General features: G+C 42.6%; 1 protein-coding gene across 1 annotated transcript in view; it reads left to right on the top strand.

Moving 5' to 3' along the window:
• The window catches only part of slco5a1 (solute carrier organic anion transporter family member 5A1), a gene marked incomplete at both ends in the record, with an annotated part of 80,141 nt that overhangs the window by 56,055 nt on the left and 6,864 nt on the right, over positions 1–17,222 (top strand). Inside the window, 4 exons of the mRNA XM_080752009.1 lie at positions 4,464–4,662; positions 11,568–11,727; positions 14,300–14,541; positions 16,373–16,437. Coding sequence (XP_080608135.1) covers positions 4,464–4,662; positions 11,568–11,727; positions 14,300–14,541; positions 16,373–16,437 — 666 coding nt within the window. The remainder of the gene's footprint in view (positions 1–4,463; positions 4,663–11,567; positions 11,728–14,299; positions 14,542–16,372; positions 16,438–17,222) is intronic.

Consider the following 17,222-nt stretch of genomic DNA (forward strand, 5'->3'; position numbering starts at 1 on the left):
AGTCTGCATGAATCACTGTGATATGAATGTGCATATAGGCTATGCGTGCATGCACACTGACGTCTGTTTTAATCCTGGGCGAAAGCATGAGCTTGTACCACACAAACACATGTACTTATAGGATAATCACAAGCTACAGCTGTGTGATAGCTGGCCCCCACTGAGAGTGCTCCAGGAGATGAAGTGAATGGAGTGTGAGTGTGTGCGTAGGCGTATGTATGTTTTATGTGCAAGTGTGTGTGTGTGTGTGTGTGTGTGTGTGCACAAGTGGATGGACACTTAGTTATTACAGTATACCCTGCATCATATCTCGGGGACATCTCCATGCCGGCTGCCTGGATCTGGTTGTGTCGTTATCCAGCCGTGAGAGGCTGTGACTGGGATGTACAGGGACAGGCAGCCTGACGGAGGCTTTTGCCCCCTCCTCTGGTGGATGTGCACACTGACCATGTCCACACTGTCCGGCCGTCAGCTCAGCTTTGACTTTGATGCCGTTGTCAATAGAGGGTATGCGCGTGACATCACTGTTGCTGGAAGTTATGTAGGAACACGCCTACTGAGTGGCAACAAACTAATTTCTGCCATTGACAGCCCATACATCCAAACAGAAAAGTCCTATCTGATTGTATTAAACAAAGTTAACTCACCAACATTGCGGCTGTACTGATAGCTTGAATTGGCCTCTTTCTATCTGCAAAGTTTTTGTTTCATAAAAATCCACCATAGGCATGTTATGAGCTACTTTCTGTCAAGACATTCTGTGCAGGTTTTTATTTTTCCAAGTGTCAGAGTTTGGAAGCACTCGTTTTCAACAACACAACATCCTGCTGCCTCCTGCATTATGTGCAAATTAGAAACAGGTGGTATGCAGGGCCGTTGAGTGATTTGCAACTAGCACTTCCAAACTCCAATGCTCCATGCTGCTCAATGTTTTGCCACTCAGTCTAGATTAGGGGGGCGGGTCCCAGTGGACGTGCATACCCTCTATTCAGCTAGCTCTAGCACAGCTCACTGCTAGAAAAAAGTACTCAACTTACAGACAACATAAGTGTCCATTTGCCCCCCAGCATTTGAGAACCAGCGTTCTGAATCAGTGATTCTCCAACCTCTTGATTTCAAGGACCCCCAATTTGAATATGCATGGGCCAAGTATCACTACTGCGATCTACCTGTAGAAACACTCCGTTACAAGTAAAAGTCCAACATTCAAAATGTATTTGAGTAAAAGTCAGGCCAGGATTACCACCTCTGAGGGCCCCTGGGCACTGAAGCTCCAAGGGCCCCCCTCTGCGTACGTGCTACAAGGCTCCAGACTAACCGCATTCAATATTTTAAAAAGTAACTTAACGATATCAGCAGCCAGTGAACACACTTAAGACAATAACAGTCTGAGGTAAGAAACAGTGGCAGTGTGGCCAGACTGGCCACTGACAATCAAAATAAATAACAATGTACTATTATTGCGACCGTAAGGTCGCAGTTTAGTATCAAAACCTCCACCGGCCGGCCGTCCGTCGGTCGGTCGGTCGGTCGGTCGGTCGGTCGGTCACACGTCACACGTCACACCTTTGCCCTGCTCATATCTCCGCATCAGTATGACATCACACCACATGTGTACACACACCTTTGTGTACGTTGCTGTGGCAACAGTCTGTTGTTGCTGGTCTGTTAGTGTACGTTAGCAACCACCTTAGCAACCATGGTTTTACCCTAGCAACCAACTGTTTACCATAGCAACCAACTGTTTACCATAGCAACCATGTTTTTTTACCCTAGTCTCAATATATTGAATCCACTTTCACGATGTAAAGTCCAGTTCAACATTTCAAACACCAAAAATGGTAAAATACCAAACAATACAGGTTCTCAGGGTTCTTGAAGATCAAGAGTCTTGGTCAAATACTTCTGTTGGTTTCTGCACTGATCATTTATACAATTCAGCTGTGTTTGCTCGTGTCATCATGATGAGGTCATAAATCAGCCATGCCCAAATATAGATTTTACGGGTTTACATGCTTACTCAGTTATTCGTTATGTGAAAGTCCTATGACGTCTATGATATCTGACATCATCATACATACATTCCCTTTTATGCCCATAAATGGAGATCCCCTCTGTAGAACCAGCCACTGACATCACTGTAATGTCAGGGGAACCAAATCCCTTTTATGCCCATATATGGAGATCCCTGTGATGCCAGGGGAACCAAATCCCTTTTATGCCCATATATGGAGATATGGAGATCCCCGTGTTGCCAGGGTAACCAAATCCATTTTATGCCCATATATGGAGATCCCTGTGATGCCAGGGGAACCAAATCCCTTTTACGCCCATATATGGAGATCCCTTATGTCATCAATATTAGGCCCATATCTGTGAATATCTATGGGTACCAGATGCCTCCATATATGGTTAAATGGTCCGATATACATCACTGGCCAGAAGACCAAGAAATGGTGCAACCTCGCCCTTTGCTTTTCTCCCTTAGGCATCTTACTGGTAGGTAGTTTAATGAGGAATGCAGTATGGTGGTAGGTAGGTAGTTATGGCCTTTGATGTAAGATTTTCACTTTCTAGGATAACTATATTTGCTATTCCCAGATGATGCCCTTTTAGGGTACCCCTCATGCCCATATATGGAGATCCCCAGGCTTTACTAATTAACAGAAGTTAATGGAGATCATTGTCCCAATGTCATCAGATATATGGGCATAAATGGACACAGGCAAACTAGATGGGCTGTATGGATATCCAGATGTGTGATGTAAGTGTTTTATTCCAAATGTGGCACCCCACAGACATATTTCCAGAAACAAAATCCCTTTCATGCCCATATATGGAGATTTCTGATGTCATCAATCCCAGGCCCTGTAAAAAAACATGGTTGCTATGGTAAACAGTTGGTTGCTAGGGTAAACAGTTGGTTGCTAGGGTAAGAAAACATGGTTGCTATGGTAAACAATTGGTTGCTAGGGTAAACAGTTGGTTGCTAGGGTAAAAAAAACATGGTTGCTGTGGTAAACAGTTGGTTGCTAGGGTAAACAGTTGGTTGCTAAGGTAAAAAACATGGTTGCTATGGTAAACAGTTGGTTAGTAGGGTAAACCTTCAATGATTTTGACATCTTGTTACTAATCTGTCGGTTGATAATGCCGGTCTTATATAAGGGTCATTTGTGTACGGTGTGATGTCATACTGATGTCAGCAGTGTGACCCGATCAGGGAGTCTTACTGGTAGTACTACTATATGGTCAAAACAAGACATATCCTTCCCCCAAAAAATTACAAAATACCATTTGTGACCACCAAATTGGGGGTCTTGGGGGCATAATTTAATTAATTTCATTTGGATTAGATAACAACTAAATGGCTGGGGGTTTTCTTTCTTTCTTTCTTTCTTTTTTTTCCTAAACCATTTTCTTTCTTTTTTTCTTTTTTTTTGAGGGCCCCCTGGTGCCAAGGGCCCCTGGGCACGTGCCCAAAGTGCCCATATTGTAGATCCGGCCCTGGTAAAAGTACAAAAGTATTGGTATCAAAATGTACTTAAAGTAAAAGTACAAAATGTTTGAAAATAGCAGATCTACAAGCTCACAACGCGTTGCGATGCGACGCGTTGTGAGCTCGTAGATCAGCTATTTTCAAATAGTCTGGGTATGAAATAAGGCTAAAGTGGTTCATGTAGGTTTTATAGTATTAAAATGTATATCTGCCAAGTAACTAGTAACTAAAGGTTTCAAATGATTGTAGTGGAGTAAAGGTACAATATTTGGATCCGAAATGTAGTGGAGTAGAAGTAAAAGTATTGGAAATTGGAAAAGTACAGTACTTAAGTAAATTTACTTGGTTACTTTACACCACTGCTGCTAGGCCATGTCCCATACAACGCAACATGTCATGGTGAAGTTTGTTTAACTGGGTTAGTCACATTGAGATTGATCGATGTCACGTTGTGAGCTTGTAGATTTGCTATTTTAAATTTAAATATTTAAATATTGTTTTAAATTTTGTGGAAAAATATTAGGACTGTACAGTATTAATGAAATATTGACAAGCAATATTATCGTTTATCGTGATGAAAAACACTTGCGATAATCGTATTCGGAGATTTAATTTAACGTGATACCGTCCTCCATCATGCACTGGGATCAATTCACCTTTTATTTGCCAAGCTGCATATCCGGTACCACTTAAACCCTCTATAATTGGTAAAAGGAACTTATAATATACGTACTTGATACAGTCTTTTTTCCACTCTCTATCAAATGTCTTTGCCAAAGAATAGCCGATCTACAAGCTCTGCTATTTTTTTGGCAAATGTTCCGCCCCAGGATAATGGATGTTGATTATCGCGATAATATCGTAAATCGCAATTTCTTTGGTCACAATAATCGTAATATGAAATGTTCTTATCGTCCCATCCCTGATAATAACCCGAGTCCACCTGGGTCCTTTCCCCCTCCTCCAGGTGTGATCATCGTGCCCAGTGCGGGCGTGGGCATCGTGCTGGGTGGGTACATCATCAAGAAGCTGAAGCTGGGTGCCAGGGAGTCTGCCAAGCTGGCCATGATCTGCAGCGGCGTGTCGCTGCTCTGCTTCTCAACGCTCTTCATCGTGGGCTGTGAGAGCATCAACCTGGGAGGCATCAACATACCCTACACTACCGGGTGAGGACCCTTCCTTTAACCGTGTTAACCCGAGCACCAGGGGGGTCCCCAAATTATTTTAGGGGGGTCCCCAGATGATTAACTTAATGTGCAACGTTGTTTTCTCACTCAGCAGTAAACAAACAAATAAAGTTTATAGAGGGTATCTGAACATTTCTAAAGTGACAATTTAAGTACTTTTTAATACATCCAAAATTACAAATTAAACATTGGTCAAATAGTCAAATATTAGAGGCTGCCAGCACACAAGGAAATCCTTTTCACATGATTTATTTACCTCACTGGACAGAACAACGTACGCTTTTCGACCTGGTTCGGGAAACTCGGCCCAAAACTCGGGAAACTCGGGCGTGGCGGCATCAGAGTACGGGAATAGACCCTATTCACAGCCTGCCCACGCATGCGCACTCAGCGAATTTCTCAGCAACTTCCTGGTGCTGACGTCAGCTTTGGAGGGTAAAATAACATAGAAATAGCTGGACTTAAAGCCAACAAATCATTATTTCGAACGGTAAAGTAAATTATACCGCTTTGTGCCTTTTACTATCTTGTGTTCTTGATCATGCTAGCCGTATTTTATACATTACTATTCGGAAATTGCATTAATTTTGCAATTTCTGTGTTAACTCTATGGGATATTGTAGTTTTTCCCCTTCTACCGTGACGTCAGCGCCAGGAAGTTGCGTAACGTGAATTCGGTCAATAACTCGGGAAACTCGGGAGAGGTCAGCAAATGAGTTAAGAGCAGTGTCTCAAAGTGCTTATCAGACAAAATCGCAAAACATGACATACAACAATAAGGCATGACGAGGATGGGAGAACTTTCGCCGTAGATGGCACATCTACAAGCTCACAATATATCATGAGCTTGTAGATTGGCTATTTTCAAAGATTCGTTGTACAGGGGAGAAAAGGAGATGTGGAAGTATAGTCTTCAGTATCCCCTGGGGGACCCCGCCCCGGTCAATATAGGGTTGAAGAGGTTTAATGGACTTTAACTTAACACAGATAATAAGAGCAGGAGTTGAGGCGAGTCTCACAGACAGATGTTGTGGGATGTAATACAGGCCTGTGTTGTGCTTGATGATTGTTGATGAGTTGGAAGTCCTTGAATCAGAATCAGAATCACAGACTAGAATCACATCACATCACAGGTTTACAGGTGTAAAACAGTGGGTGATTTAATTTTTTTGTGCAAACTCCGTCGTTTTGGATTGTTTCCAAAACATTTAAGTACATCAGTGGTTCTCAACCTGTGGGTCGGGACCCCCAGGGTCGTCCCCAAATTATTTTGGGAGGTCCCCAGATGATTAGTATGCAACATTGTTTTCTCTCTCAACATAAAGTTTACCGTAAGTTTAAAGAGGGTATCTGCACACTTCTAAAGTGACAATTTAAGGACTTTTTAATATCTCTAAAATGACAAATTAAACATTGGCCAAATTGTCAAATATTCGAGGGCGGAAATTGTGAAAATTGCCGATCTGTATTCTGTATGCTCACAATGCCTCGCAACACGAGGCGTTGTGAGCATGTAGATCGTCTATTTTCACAATAGGACCGTGTTATACAAAATGTAATGCCTCAACTCTTAACGCTGGTCGGGGGGGGGGGGGGGGGGGGTCCGTCCATATGATCATTCTGGGGGCCACGGCCTGAAAAGGTTGAGAACCACTGAAGTACATGAGATTTTGAAATAACTTGGCTGCTTTGACATAGCAGCTGGTATGTGTTCCTAGACGTTAGTGCATGCATAGTAACTGTAGATTACCAATCGCACTGCAACGTATAGTATGTTGTATTTTTGCACGTGTTCTGAGTTACATGTGAAACACACAGTATCTGAAGCTAAATGAAAACTAAATGTAAACTCACTGTGGTGGAAGGCTTGAGTCCAGGGATTCTGTCACCGTTCACATCAACATCATCCAGTGTGGCGTCTCTGTGTGGAGTGTGAGTCATTCATTAGCATCTGTTCTAGTGGATGCAATGAATCACGCTGCCACCGCTATTTCTGAAGCCCGTCATCAACACCACAAATCATATGCGGAGGAGGCGTGTGCCACGTGCACATAGACACCAGCCATCATCCAGTGTATCACCGCCGTGCACTGAGACATGTCATGTTTGTGAATTTACAGACACATGAGGAGCAATGCTATGTGTGATGCTTGATGACACCTGAGGTGTGACAAGTGGTTGAAGAAGCTGTGCCAATGACTATTTATGTTCTGTAGTTGCACACATTACATTCCATGGTGTTTTTATACCCCCAATTTATCAGTAAAACATTTAATTGGCTCATCTTAAAGGCATATTCACAAGTAATTAAGCTGCGCTAGGTATTTTACTCCCTTTAGATGTGGTGAACCAATTAATTTCTTTTACAGGGTAGATGAACTGACAGCTCAATCGTCCCCCGGGAATAGGATTTTACTAGCCTACTAACCCACGAAGATGCTGTTTAGCCCAGACAAATGTGTCTATGTGCAGAAATTTGAATTGGTATATCAATTTAAATCCTGCAGAGACATCTCTAGTTCGCTAGTGATTTAGGGTGGCTTTTAGCTTGATCTATACGATGGCTTTGGTTCGGTTCCCTCTGGAAGTGGATATAAAAACAACACGTTTTATGGTTGCACATCTATTCTACAAGACTTTAGGCTACAGCTTGTTTCTCTAGGCGACTGATGGAGTTCTCCCAGGCTGCAGCTTGTGCCCGTGCTGCCTGTAGAAGAGTTTAAGGTCTGTCTCTCAAATTGTGCCACCGTGACTTATTAATGACCACAGTGTTTGTCGAGAATTCAGCAGCATCCTGTGAAGTGGAAGCCGTCCTTATGGCCGGGTCCTGCCACTGCTATCGCCCACATGAGGAATTTGTGTATCGTCTTCTCTTTGTTCTACTTATCTGTACTCAGGACGCACAGTGAGCAGTGCTTCTCTGAACACTTTCATGTCAGGAACCTCCAAATTGATATGTATATTTGGTCGCGGACCCCATCTGAAAAGATCTAATGCCGGTACCCCCAGAAGAGAAGATTTGTGTTTTAAAATTGTCCAATTTAAGGATTTGTCTAAAATAGCAGCTCTGCAAGCTCAGTGTATTACAATGCGAGTCATGCGACGCATTGTTAGCTTGTTGACTCTCTATTTTTGAATATAAAGTACTCTATAAAATCGTTTAAAGCCCCTAGCGGCCCCTCACCTCCTGGAGAACCACTAGTCTAGACTGCTGCTGTATATTCATCTTTCATCTCCACATCACGTCATGCAGAAAATGTTGATTTCGGCATCATATTTTGGTGCTATTCATTTATTTATAATATATTTCTTTGCTTAATGATTTGGTTTGTCGGTTTGTAAACAGCCAAGCCACACATTGGCAAAAAACATTCACCAAGGCCTAGATATTGGTCAAATATAGCCGGGGGTGCCTGGTGGCTCAGCCAGACCATATGCTCCTTGTGAGCACCGCGACCCGTGTTCCAATCTGACGCGTGTCTTTCTCGTGTCTCTCTCGTCTCTGCCCTTGATTTCCTGTCTCTACACTGAATCATCTAAAATAATGCAAAAGAAAAAAGATAACACATCAGTCTATGATCCCAAAAGCCATGAACCTGTATGCGCCGGGGCAATTCGATATCTCAAGAAAATAACAATGTACATTCTGTGAGTTTACTGCACCCGTGCCTCAGACAAAGCCTGATCCTTTCATCAAGTGCAGAACAGCATGCACTGTCCTGCAGCGTTAAAGCAGATTAAGCTCTTTCTTTTGTCTCTTGGTCCCAGCTTTTGGGATTTTGAAGCGATGCAGTCTTCATCAGGACACACCACAGCATCTGGATGGCTCTGTGAGGGGTGGGGCTTTGATTGGGGAGGGGGTAAAAAGAAGGTCACGTGCACTGCAGTCAGTGCAGCACGTCTGGGTCTGTGTTGAAATAGATTCCATTTCACATGCACGTGTGCACCTGCACGCACGCACACAGACACATTGTCCCGGAATGTGGCTATGTTGTGTCAGCAGGAGTCCAGCTATTGTTTGCAGAGTAATGCTGCTCTTAACCTGAACTGACCCGATGACTGAACTCGTTCCTCCTGTGACCGCTGTGATGACATTTAGGACCGGTACCACCATTAGGGATGGGACGATAAGCGATATTATCGTTTATCGTGATAAAAAAACACTCACAATAATCATATCGTGGAGATTTTATTTTATTGTGATATCGTCCTCCGTCATGCACTGGGATCAATTCACCTTTTATTTGCCGAGCTGCATATACAGTACGGTACCAGTTAAACCCTCTATAATTGGTAAAAGGTACTTAGGGTACTATACTATATATTTTTCACTCTCTATCAAATTTCTTTGCCCAAAAATTGCCGATCTACAAGCTCACAACGGGTCGCGACACGTTGTGAGCTTGTAGATCTGCAATTTTTTTGGCAAACGTTCTGCCCCAGGATAATGGATTTTGATTATCGCGATGATATCATAAATCGCGATTTCTTTTGTCACAATAATCGTGATATGTCATTTTCATATCGTCAAATCCCTAATCACCATACAGGCTTTTAGTACACGACGGCCCACCGACTGAAGTTTGTAGTCAAATAAAATATATTGGTGTAATCTCTTCAGAGCATCTCGATTACAAACCTTCCTCACCTTGTGTTTTGTATGTGTGTATGCACTGTATGTGTGAGTACAGTATGTGTGTTTACCGAGTAAACTATATCCTTGGGAGCAGCTATTTGGTGTGCGGACTATTTTATCTCTTATATGTATAGTGTTTTTTATTCCAGCACCTAGCCTATACGGCCTCGGATGTGCGTGCCCTTTTGGCTATGTTTCAGCCTCTTATTTCTACTGAGTGTGTATATGTGTCAGAATGTGTGTTTAAGTGCCTGCAATAGAAGTGTGTCCAGTGGTGTAAAGTAGATTTACTTAAGTATTCTAGTTAAGTACTGTACTTAAGTATGATTTTGAGGTATTTTATACCTAGGCTATTTGAAAATAGCCGATTTACGGTAGATCTGTTATTTTCAAACATTTTGTACTGTTACTTTTGGTACTTTTAAGAATATTTTGATGCCCATACTTTCATACTTTTTCTCAAGTACATTTTGAATTCCAGGCTTTTACTTGTAACTGAGTATTCCTATGTTGCAGTATTGATACTTTTACTTAAATAAAATATTTGAGCACTTTTTGTTGTGCTGTTTTAGCGTCTATCTTCGCTTCACCAGGGTACAGATAAGACCCGCTGCGGAAGCTTCTGATTGGCTGAACCGGAGGTAGGGAGCACTCCGTTGTGTTCACCTGGACCACGCGGAGGTTCCGAATGTCGGGGGGATGAAGATTTACTATTCTGTCTATATCGGCAGTTTCGGCACATAACTCGGTAACGGCGCTGAGTTGGCTCATGAGACCTTCGCAACGCTCGACATGGCTCAAGGTTGCCTGAGACGGTGCGGTGCGGTGGTACAAGAACCTAACTGATACCTGGTCCATCCAGGAATCAGATGCTGTTTTAGTGTGCCGCTGGTGGTACTGCTGGGCCTTATTGCAGGGCCTCACAGAGACAAGTTGTTGGCCAGTGAGGCACGGCCTTCTCATTGGCCAACTGGCCCCCATGTAGACAGAACAGCAGAGCTGTTGGCTTTAGAGAGCTGGTTCCCACACCGCCTGTTGACCCAGAGCACCTCTCACTTTCACTCCCTTCCTCGTCTCTCTCTCTCTCTCTCTCTCTCTCTCTCTCTCTCTCTCTCTCTCTCCTCTTCTGTCTCTCTCTCTCTATCTCTCTCTCTCTCTTCTGTCTCTCTCTTTCCCTCTTCTGTCTCTCTCTATCTCTCTCTCTCTCTTCTGTCTCTCTCTCTCTCTCTCTTTTTGTACTCTATTCCAGTGGTGGAAAAAGTAATCAAATGTTTTACTTAAGTAAAAGTATCAATACTGCAATGTAGAAATACTCTGTTTACAAGTAAAAGTCTGGAATTCAAAATGAACTTGAGTAAAAGTATGAAAGTGTTGGCATCAAAATGTACTTAACTCATTGAATGCCCTTTTCAAGATGGCCGCCAAGTACCAGGATGCCACGTTCCTAGATTTCTAGTGCACGGATCAATTTTTAGTGCACGGATCGTGCACGCCCATGCACCATATATGCATCATATGTGTAGTACTTTTTAACAGCCTTCAAACCGTTCAGGCATTCATGAGATAGAAGCCTTCAAAGTCAGACAAAACAAACACTGCCACCTTCCTAAATTTCTAGTGCACGGATCAATTCTTTGTGCACGGATCGTGCACGCCCATGCACCATATATGCACCATATGTGTAGTACTTTTTAACAGCTTTCAAACAAAGAAATCCGCTTGGAAATCCGTTCAGGCATTCATGAGATAGAAGCCTTCAAAGTCAGACAAAACAGCCATTTTTGCCATTTTGAAAGATGTGTTTGTTATGGGGCTAACCATGCAATTTCGCGATTGCGATCATGCCTAATACATTTTAGGCATTTTTAGAATTTTTTTTATAAATTTCTTTTTTGAAAAAAAAAAAAAAAAAAATGTTTTTTTTTTTTTTTTTTTTTCAAAATGGCTTCCAACTCGGGAAACTCGGGCTGTGGCAGCCTGGGACTACTGTAATAACTCGGGAAACTCGGGCCTTGGCAGTCAATGAGTTAAAAAGCTCCCCTTTAAGTGTAACCAAGCTCAGTCACTCAGTTCCCATGATGCATCATACCGCCAGTTCCGGAGCCGCTACCATATTACACTGTGTTGTGCATCCTGGGGGCCTACAGTAGTAGCCTACATTATACCATTTCATAACGCATTTTGTTCTAGCCTGTAATGTCAAAGTGATATGAATATCCTCTGTCTCTGTCTTTCTCTCTCTCTGCAGCCCGACTCTGACAATGACTCACAGGAACCTGACAGGCAGTTGCAACGTCAACTGTGGCTGTAAGATCCATGAGTACGCGCCGGTGTGTGGCTCTGACGGCATCACCTATTTCAACCCTTGCCTGGCAGGCTGCAGCACCGTGGGCAATGACAGCACGGGGGTGAGTGTGCGCACGCGTGCATGGCATGCACACACACACACACACACACACACACACACACACTTGAATTCTGCCGGGTATGTAAAAACAAAAAAAAACACATACTCTCGCACAGGGGTGTTGCACCAAATTCTGGGCCCTGGGTACAAGGATTCACTTCGGCCCGCCATGAGTGTTCTTCATAGGGGGAGGGGGTTTAACCCATTTAGACTGGGAACGCATTATTTTAGCAGATGTACAAGCTCACAGCGCGCTGCGAGCTTGTAGATGTGCTATTTTAAAAAAATCGTGAAAGAGTCTTTGAATAATTCAAATCCTTATAAGGTTTTTGGAGCTGTGTGAAGCACAGGCTCCCTATACGTGGCTGTGTGGGTCTGTCTGTCTGTCTGTCTGTGTGTGTGTCTGTGTGTATGTAGCCTGAACTTCCTAAACTTCGGCACGCCACTAGTCCCACAGTTTTGCCACCACACACTCGCGCCATATGTCAAATCGACCGGCTTACTCGGGAATCGTGGGCTATTACTTTTCTAAGAGAAAGGTTCTATAGTTTAATTGATATTAATTTATTAGTGAATTAATTTTCCCCATTGACTTATAATGGGAATTGCAAAAACTCACATTCAATTATTTGTCTCTCGCAAACCATAGGGGCTAGAGTTTCAAGACTTGGAGAGGAGGTTCATAATGATTTCAAGGATTAAATAAAAAATAATTGTGTCATTTGGCCACATGGTGGCGCCATAACACCCCACTTTACGTTTTGGCCTGTAACTCTTGAACCGTAGGTCGGAAAATTAAAAATATTTTTTCCCTGGATTCCTTGGGTCATGACGCATCTCCCCATATAGGCCACGCCCATTTGCGCCATGATAGATTTTCCGCCATCTTGAATTTTCTCCAAAACACACTTTTTGCTCCTTCTCCTACATATTTTCTTCAAATGTCACAAAAATTGGTACACATGATCCACACACACACACACACACACACACACACACACACACACACACACACACACACACACACACACACACACACAGCTCCACTTCACACGGGTGTGATTTTTTTAAATACCTATGTTTCTAAATCAGTGGTTCTCAAACTTTTTCTTATGAAGGACCCCCAAAATGATATGTATTTGGCCATGGACCCCCATCTCAAAATATTTAGTTCCTGGGTCCCCCCCAGAAGGTGCAGTGCTGTGAGCTTGTATATCTGCTATTTTTCAAAAGCTAAAAGTATAAAATAAGTAAGGCCCCTACACCTTCGGCCTTAGTAACTCAGTCCCACTTTTTCCCCCCTTGTGACGCCCCTGCTCTCAGGACCATGTATAATTCAGATGTGTGACGCAGGCTTCACTGGGTTTCTTTAAAATGCATTTACATGTTATTTTTCTGTGAACCCTCTGAGAGCAAAGCTCAGTGCTTCGGGGCTTACATTAAAGAACTGAGCTAATATTGTGGCGTACAGTATATGGTCTGCCCTGAAGCCAGAGTGTCTCCAACTATTATGGGATGTGAACTCACTGTCTGGCCTCCAGGCGACAGTCTTTACAATAATATACCGTATACGTGCCCCGCCCATATCCCTGCAAGGGCCTTTTTGCACAGGAAATGTTTAGATCCGAAACAATGTTGGACGGGAAATCAAAACAAAATGACCCAAGTAAATGTTTAGACTCTTTGGTTAGATCACTTGACTGATTGAACTACACTCGTGGTACCGCCCTCTGTGTGTGTGTGTGTGTGTGTGTGTGTGTGTGTGTGTGTGTGTGTGTGTGTGTGTGTGTGTGTGTGTGTGTGTGTGTGTGTGTGTGTGTGTGTGTGTGGTTTTGGGTGTTTCTGTGTAATTAAAAAGCAATGTCGGGCGCCCACTGGCCTTAGTGGTCAAGGCGCATACCACGTAGCCTGACCGCGTTTCACGGGTTCGAGTCCCGATCCCGACGACCTTTGCTGCGTGTCACTCCCCCATCTCTCTCTCCCTGTTTCCTGTCACTCTACGCCAGTGTTTCTCAATCTTTTTTGGCCTACCCCCTTTCCATGATTTCTGGTATATGATGCATGATAATAACCCAATATATTCAAGAATATAAAATCATAATAATAATAATAATAAATGTCATTTATAAATCAGAATCATCTTTATTGTCACAAGTTTACAGTGGGTGAAACTATTTTTATTTGTATTTAATTTGTGTGTGTGTGTGTGTGTGTGTGTGTGTGTGTGTGTGTGTGTGTGTGTGTGTGTGTGTGTGTGTGTGTTATGTACATACGTTATCCATCCATAACGTATGTACATAAGGTTTAGACACATGAGCATAGCAGCTGGTGTACTGATCACGATAGAGACAGGAACAGGGTGAACCTGGGTGATGTACTGAAATATGAGGCTTCGTAATAAAATTCAATACTGTACACATGTACAGTATTGAATTACTTCCGCCATCGGTGTATGAATGTGTGTGTGAATGGGCGAATGTAATGCACAATCTATGTAAAGCACCTTGGATTAAAAAGTGCTGTATAAATGCACCATTTAAATGACCATTTACCATTGGATTACCTGCCCACAGATCAGGAACTACACAGACTGCGGCTGCGTGCAGAGCAGGCAGGTCATCACTCCCAACTCGGGCGGCCAGGTCAACCAGCTGCAGCTGGTCATCGTCAAGACCTACCTGAACGAGAACGGCTTTGCCGTGTCTGGGAAGTGCGACCGCACCTGTAACACCCTCATCCCCTTCCTCATCTTCCTCTTCATCGTCACCCTCATCACCGCCTGCGCCCAGCCCTCTGCCATCATCGTCACGCTCAGGTAAGGCCCAGACACACCAGAGTTTATCCCTCCTTTATAGCGGTGCAACCAGGGGTGTCGCACCAAATTCTGGGCCCTGAGTACAAGGATTCACTGCGGGGCCCCCCATGAATGTTCTTATAGGGGGAGGGGGTTTAACCCATTTAGACTGGACGCATTATTACGCATTATTTTGTGATTTAACTATTGAAAATAGCAGATATACAAGCTCACAGTGCGGCGAGCTTGTAGATCTGCATTTTTTTGTCTTTGAATATTTCAAATATTTCTATGTCAGTGGTGCTCAAACCTTTTCATGTGAAGGACTCCCGAAATGATATGTTTGGCCACGGACCCCCATCTCAAAATATTTCGTTCCAGGGACCCCCCAGAAGCATGAAGTTTGAGTTGCAAAGATATAATGAGCTTGTATATCTGCTATTTTTCAATAGCTAAAGTATAAAATAATTAAGGCCCTCCACCTTGGGCCCTGGTAACTCAGTCCCACTTTTGTGAGCCCCCTGGGTGCAACTGTTAAAGCTGACATACTGTACTGTATGTACTTTTCTGCTTTTATCATCAGGTTTTTGGTGAAAATGTATTTTATTATATTCGGACGGCTAACAATGCTCCCTAAAATGAATCTAGTCTCTGTAACACTTCTAGGGGCTGCGGTCTGCCTCCAAAACTATTGTTATCTGTAAGAAGCACTGAGTTGCAGCTCATTGGTGCATGAACTGGCCGACCCGGGGCTAAAATGATTGACTGACAGGTATAACCAATCCGAACAAGAGGCGACCCTGATTGATTAGTAATTTCAGGCCTGAATTCTCTGGACAAATGACAGAGCTTCTCACAAGAAGAAGATAAAAGAATAGTTTTGGAGCTTGGAGGCAGACTGCAGCCCCTAGAAGTGTCACAGAGACTATATTTCTATAGGGAGCATTTTGTTAGCCGTCTGAATATAATAAAATTATATTTAAAAATAAAAATAAGCAATTGCCAAAAAATCTGCTTATGTCAGCAGAAGGTTTTAGGCATAGGGATGCTTGGGTTCAATTGGTTAATCTAAAAAACTTTCCTATCACACAAAGATTTGGCAGATTTGGTAGTAACTCTGAGAACCCCCTTGGGGTCCCGGACACACTGTTGGAAGTCCCATCATGCCCTAGGCTAGACTAGAGCTGTCTGCCATCTCGTCAGCCTTATCTCTCTGTGCTGCCTAACTGGCACTTCCCCTCTGTCAGCGTGTCTTGTTCTAAATAGCCCCAGCCAGTGTAAATGTATCATTTGATTGCAGCGCAGGGTGGGCGGCAGGAGCTGCAGCGCTGTCTCCTAACCTGGGGGGGTCCCCAAATGACAATTTAAGGACTTTTTAATACCTCTAAAATGACAGATTAAACGCAAATAGAACCGTGTTATATAACATGCCTCAACTCTTAGTGCTCGACAGTTCAAATATGATTATTTTGGGGGTCGCGGCAAGAAAAGGTTGAGAACCACTGTCCTGTTTCCTAACACAATTCAATTCAATTCAAAAGAGCTTTATTGGCATGAGAAAACATACTTTTGCATTGCCAAAGCAAGTGTCACAAATAAAAATATAAACAGTTAAAAATGGGGAACATATATACAGTTGGAGGGGGTACAGTATTGTGTAAACAGAGCTATGTCGCATTGTGACATTTTATATATATATGTCGATCCATGGTTTGTAGTCCTTAGGGTGGTTGTGTTCTAGTCTCTAGCCCTCTTTTGTCACAACAGTTCACAAATCTTGCTGCTGTGTTCGCACATTGTTGTATTTCTCCAAGAACCACTGTCCTAACACACTGTGTTCTTCCTTCCGCAGGTCTGTGGATGAACAGGAGAGGCCTTTTGCTCTGGGGATGCAGTTTGTCCTGCTACGAACATTAGGTATGTTCCAAATGAGCGACGCCATCGCTTACCAGACCCATAGGCAGTGGTGTAAAGTAACTTAAGTACATTTATTTTTAAGTGCTGTACTTAAGTAAAATGTGTTGGTGTTTGTGCTTGAGTATTTCCAATTTCCAGTACTTTTACTTCTACTCCACTACATTTCAGATCCTAATATTGTACTTTTACTCCACTACATTTATTTGACATCTTTAGTTACTAGTTACTAGTAAATTATAATATTATAAAACATACATCACCCACTTAAGTCCAATTTTATACCTAGGCTTTTTGAACTTTTGGTACTTAAAGTAAAAGTACAAAATGTTTGAAAACAAGCTTCAAATAAATGTAGTGGAGTAAACATACAATATTTGGATCCGAAATGTATTAGTGGAGTAGAAGTAAAAGTATTGGAAATTGGAAATACTCAAGTAAAGTACAAATACCTCAAAACTGTACTTAACCCTCTAAGGCCCGCATTAAGAAATACTTGAAATAAAAAATTGAAAAAAATCAGATGGTGTTGTAGGAGTCCTATTAAGAGGAAAATGTAATGTTTTTTTTCAAAAAAATGTTTTTGTAAGATTTTATAGCCATAAATCATAAATCATGCTCTAATTTACATATGGGGGATATTTTTCAAAATAATAACATATGTACATGTTCTAGACATTCTAATGATCACCAAAAAGAATAGTACAGGCATTTTACTTATGTTTTTTTGAGGTATAGCTTCCATGAAAAAGTGAGATGTTGTTCGTCAAAACTCTGGAATTTCAGCG

This window comes from Nannobrachium achirus (assembly GCF_963921795.1).
Source record: "Nannobrachium achirus genome assembly, chromosome: 21".
In the NCBI taxonomy this organism is placed as follows: Eukaryota; Metazoa; Chordata; class Actinopteri; order Myctophiformes; family Myctophidae; genus Nannobrachium; species Nannobrachium achirus.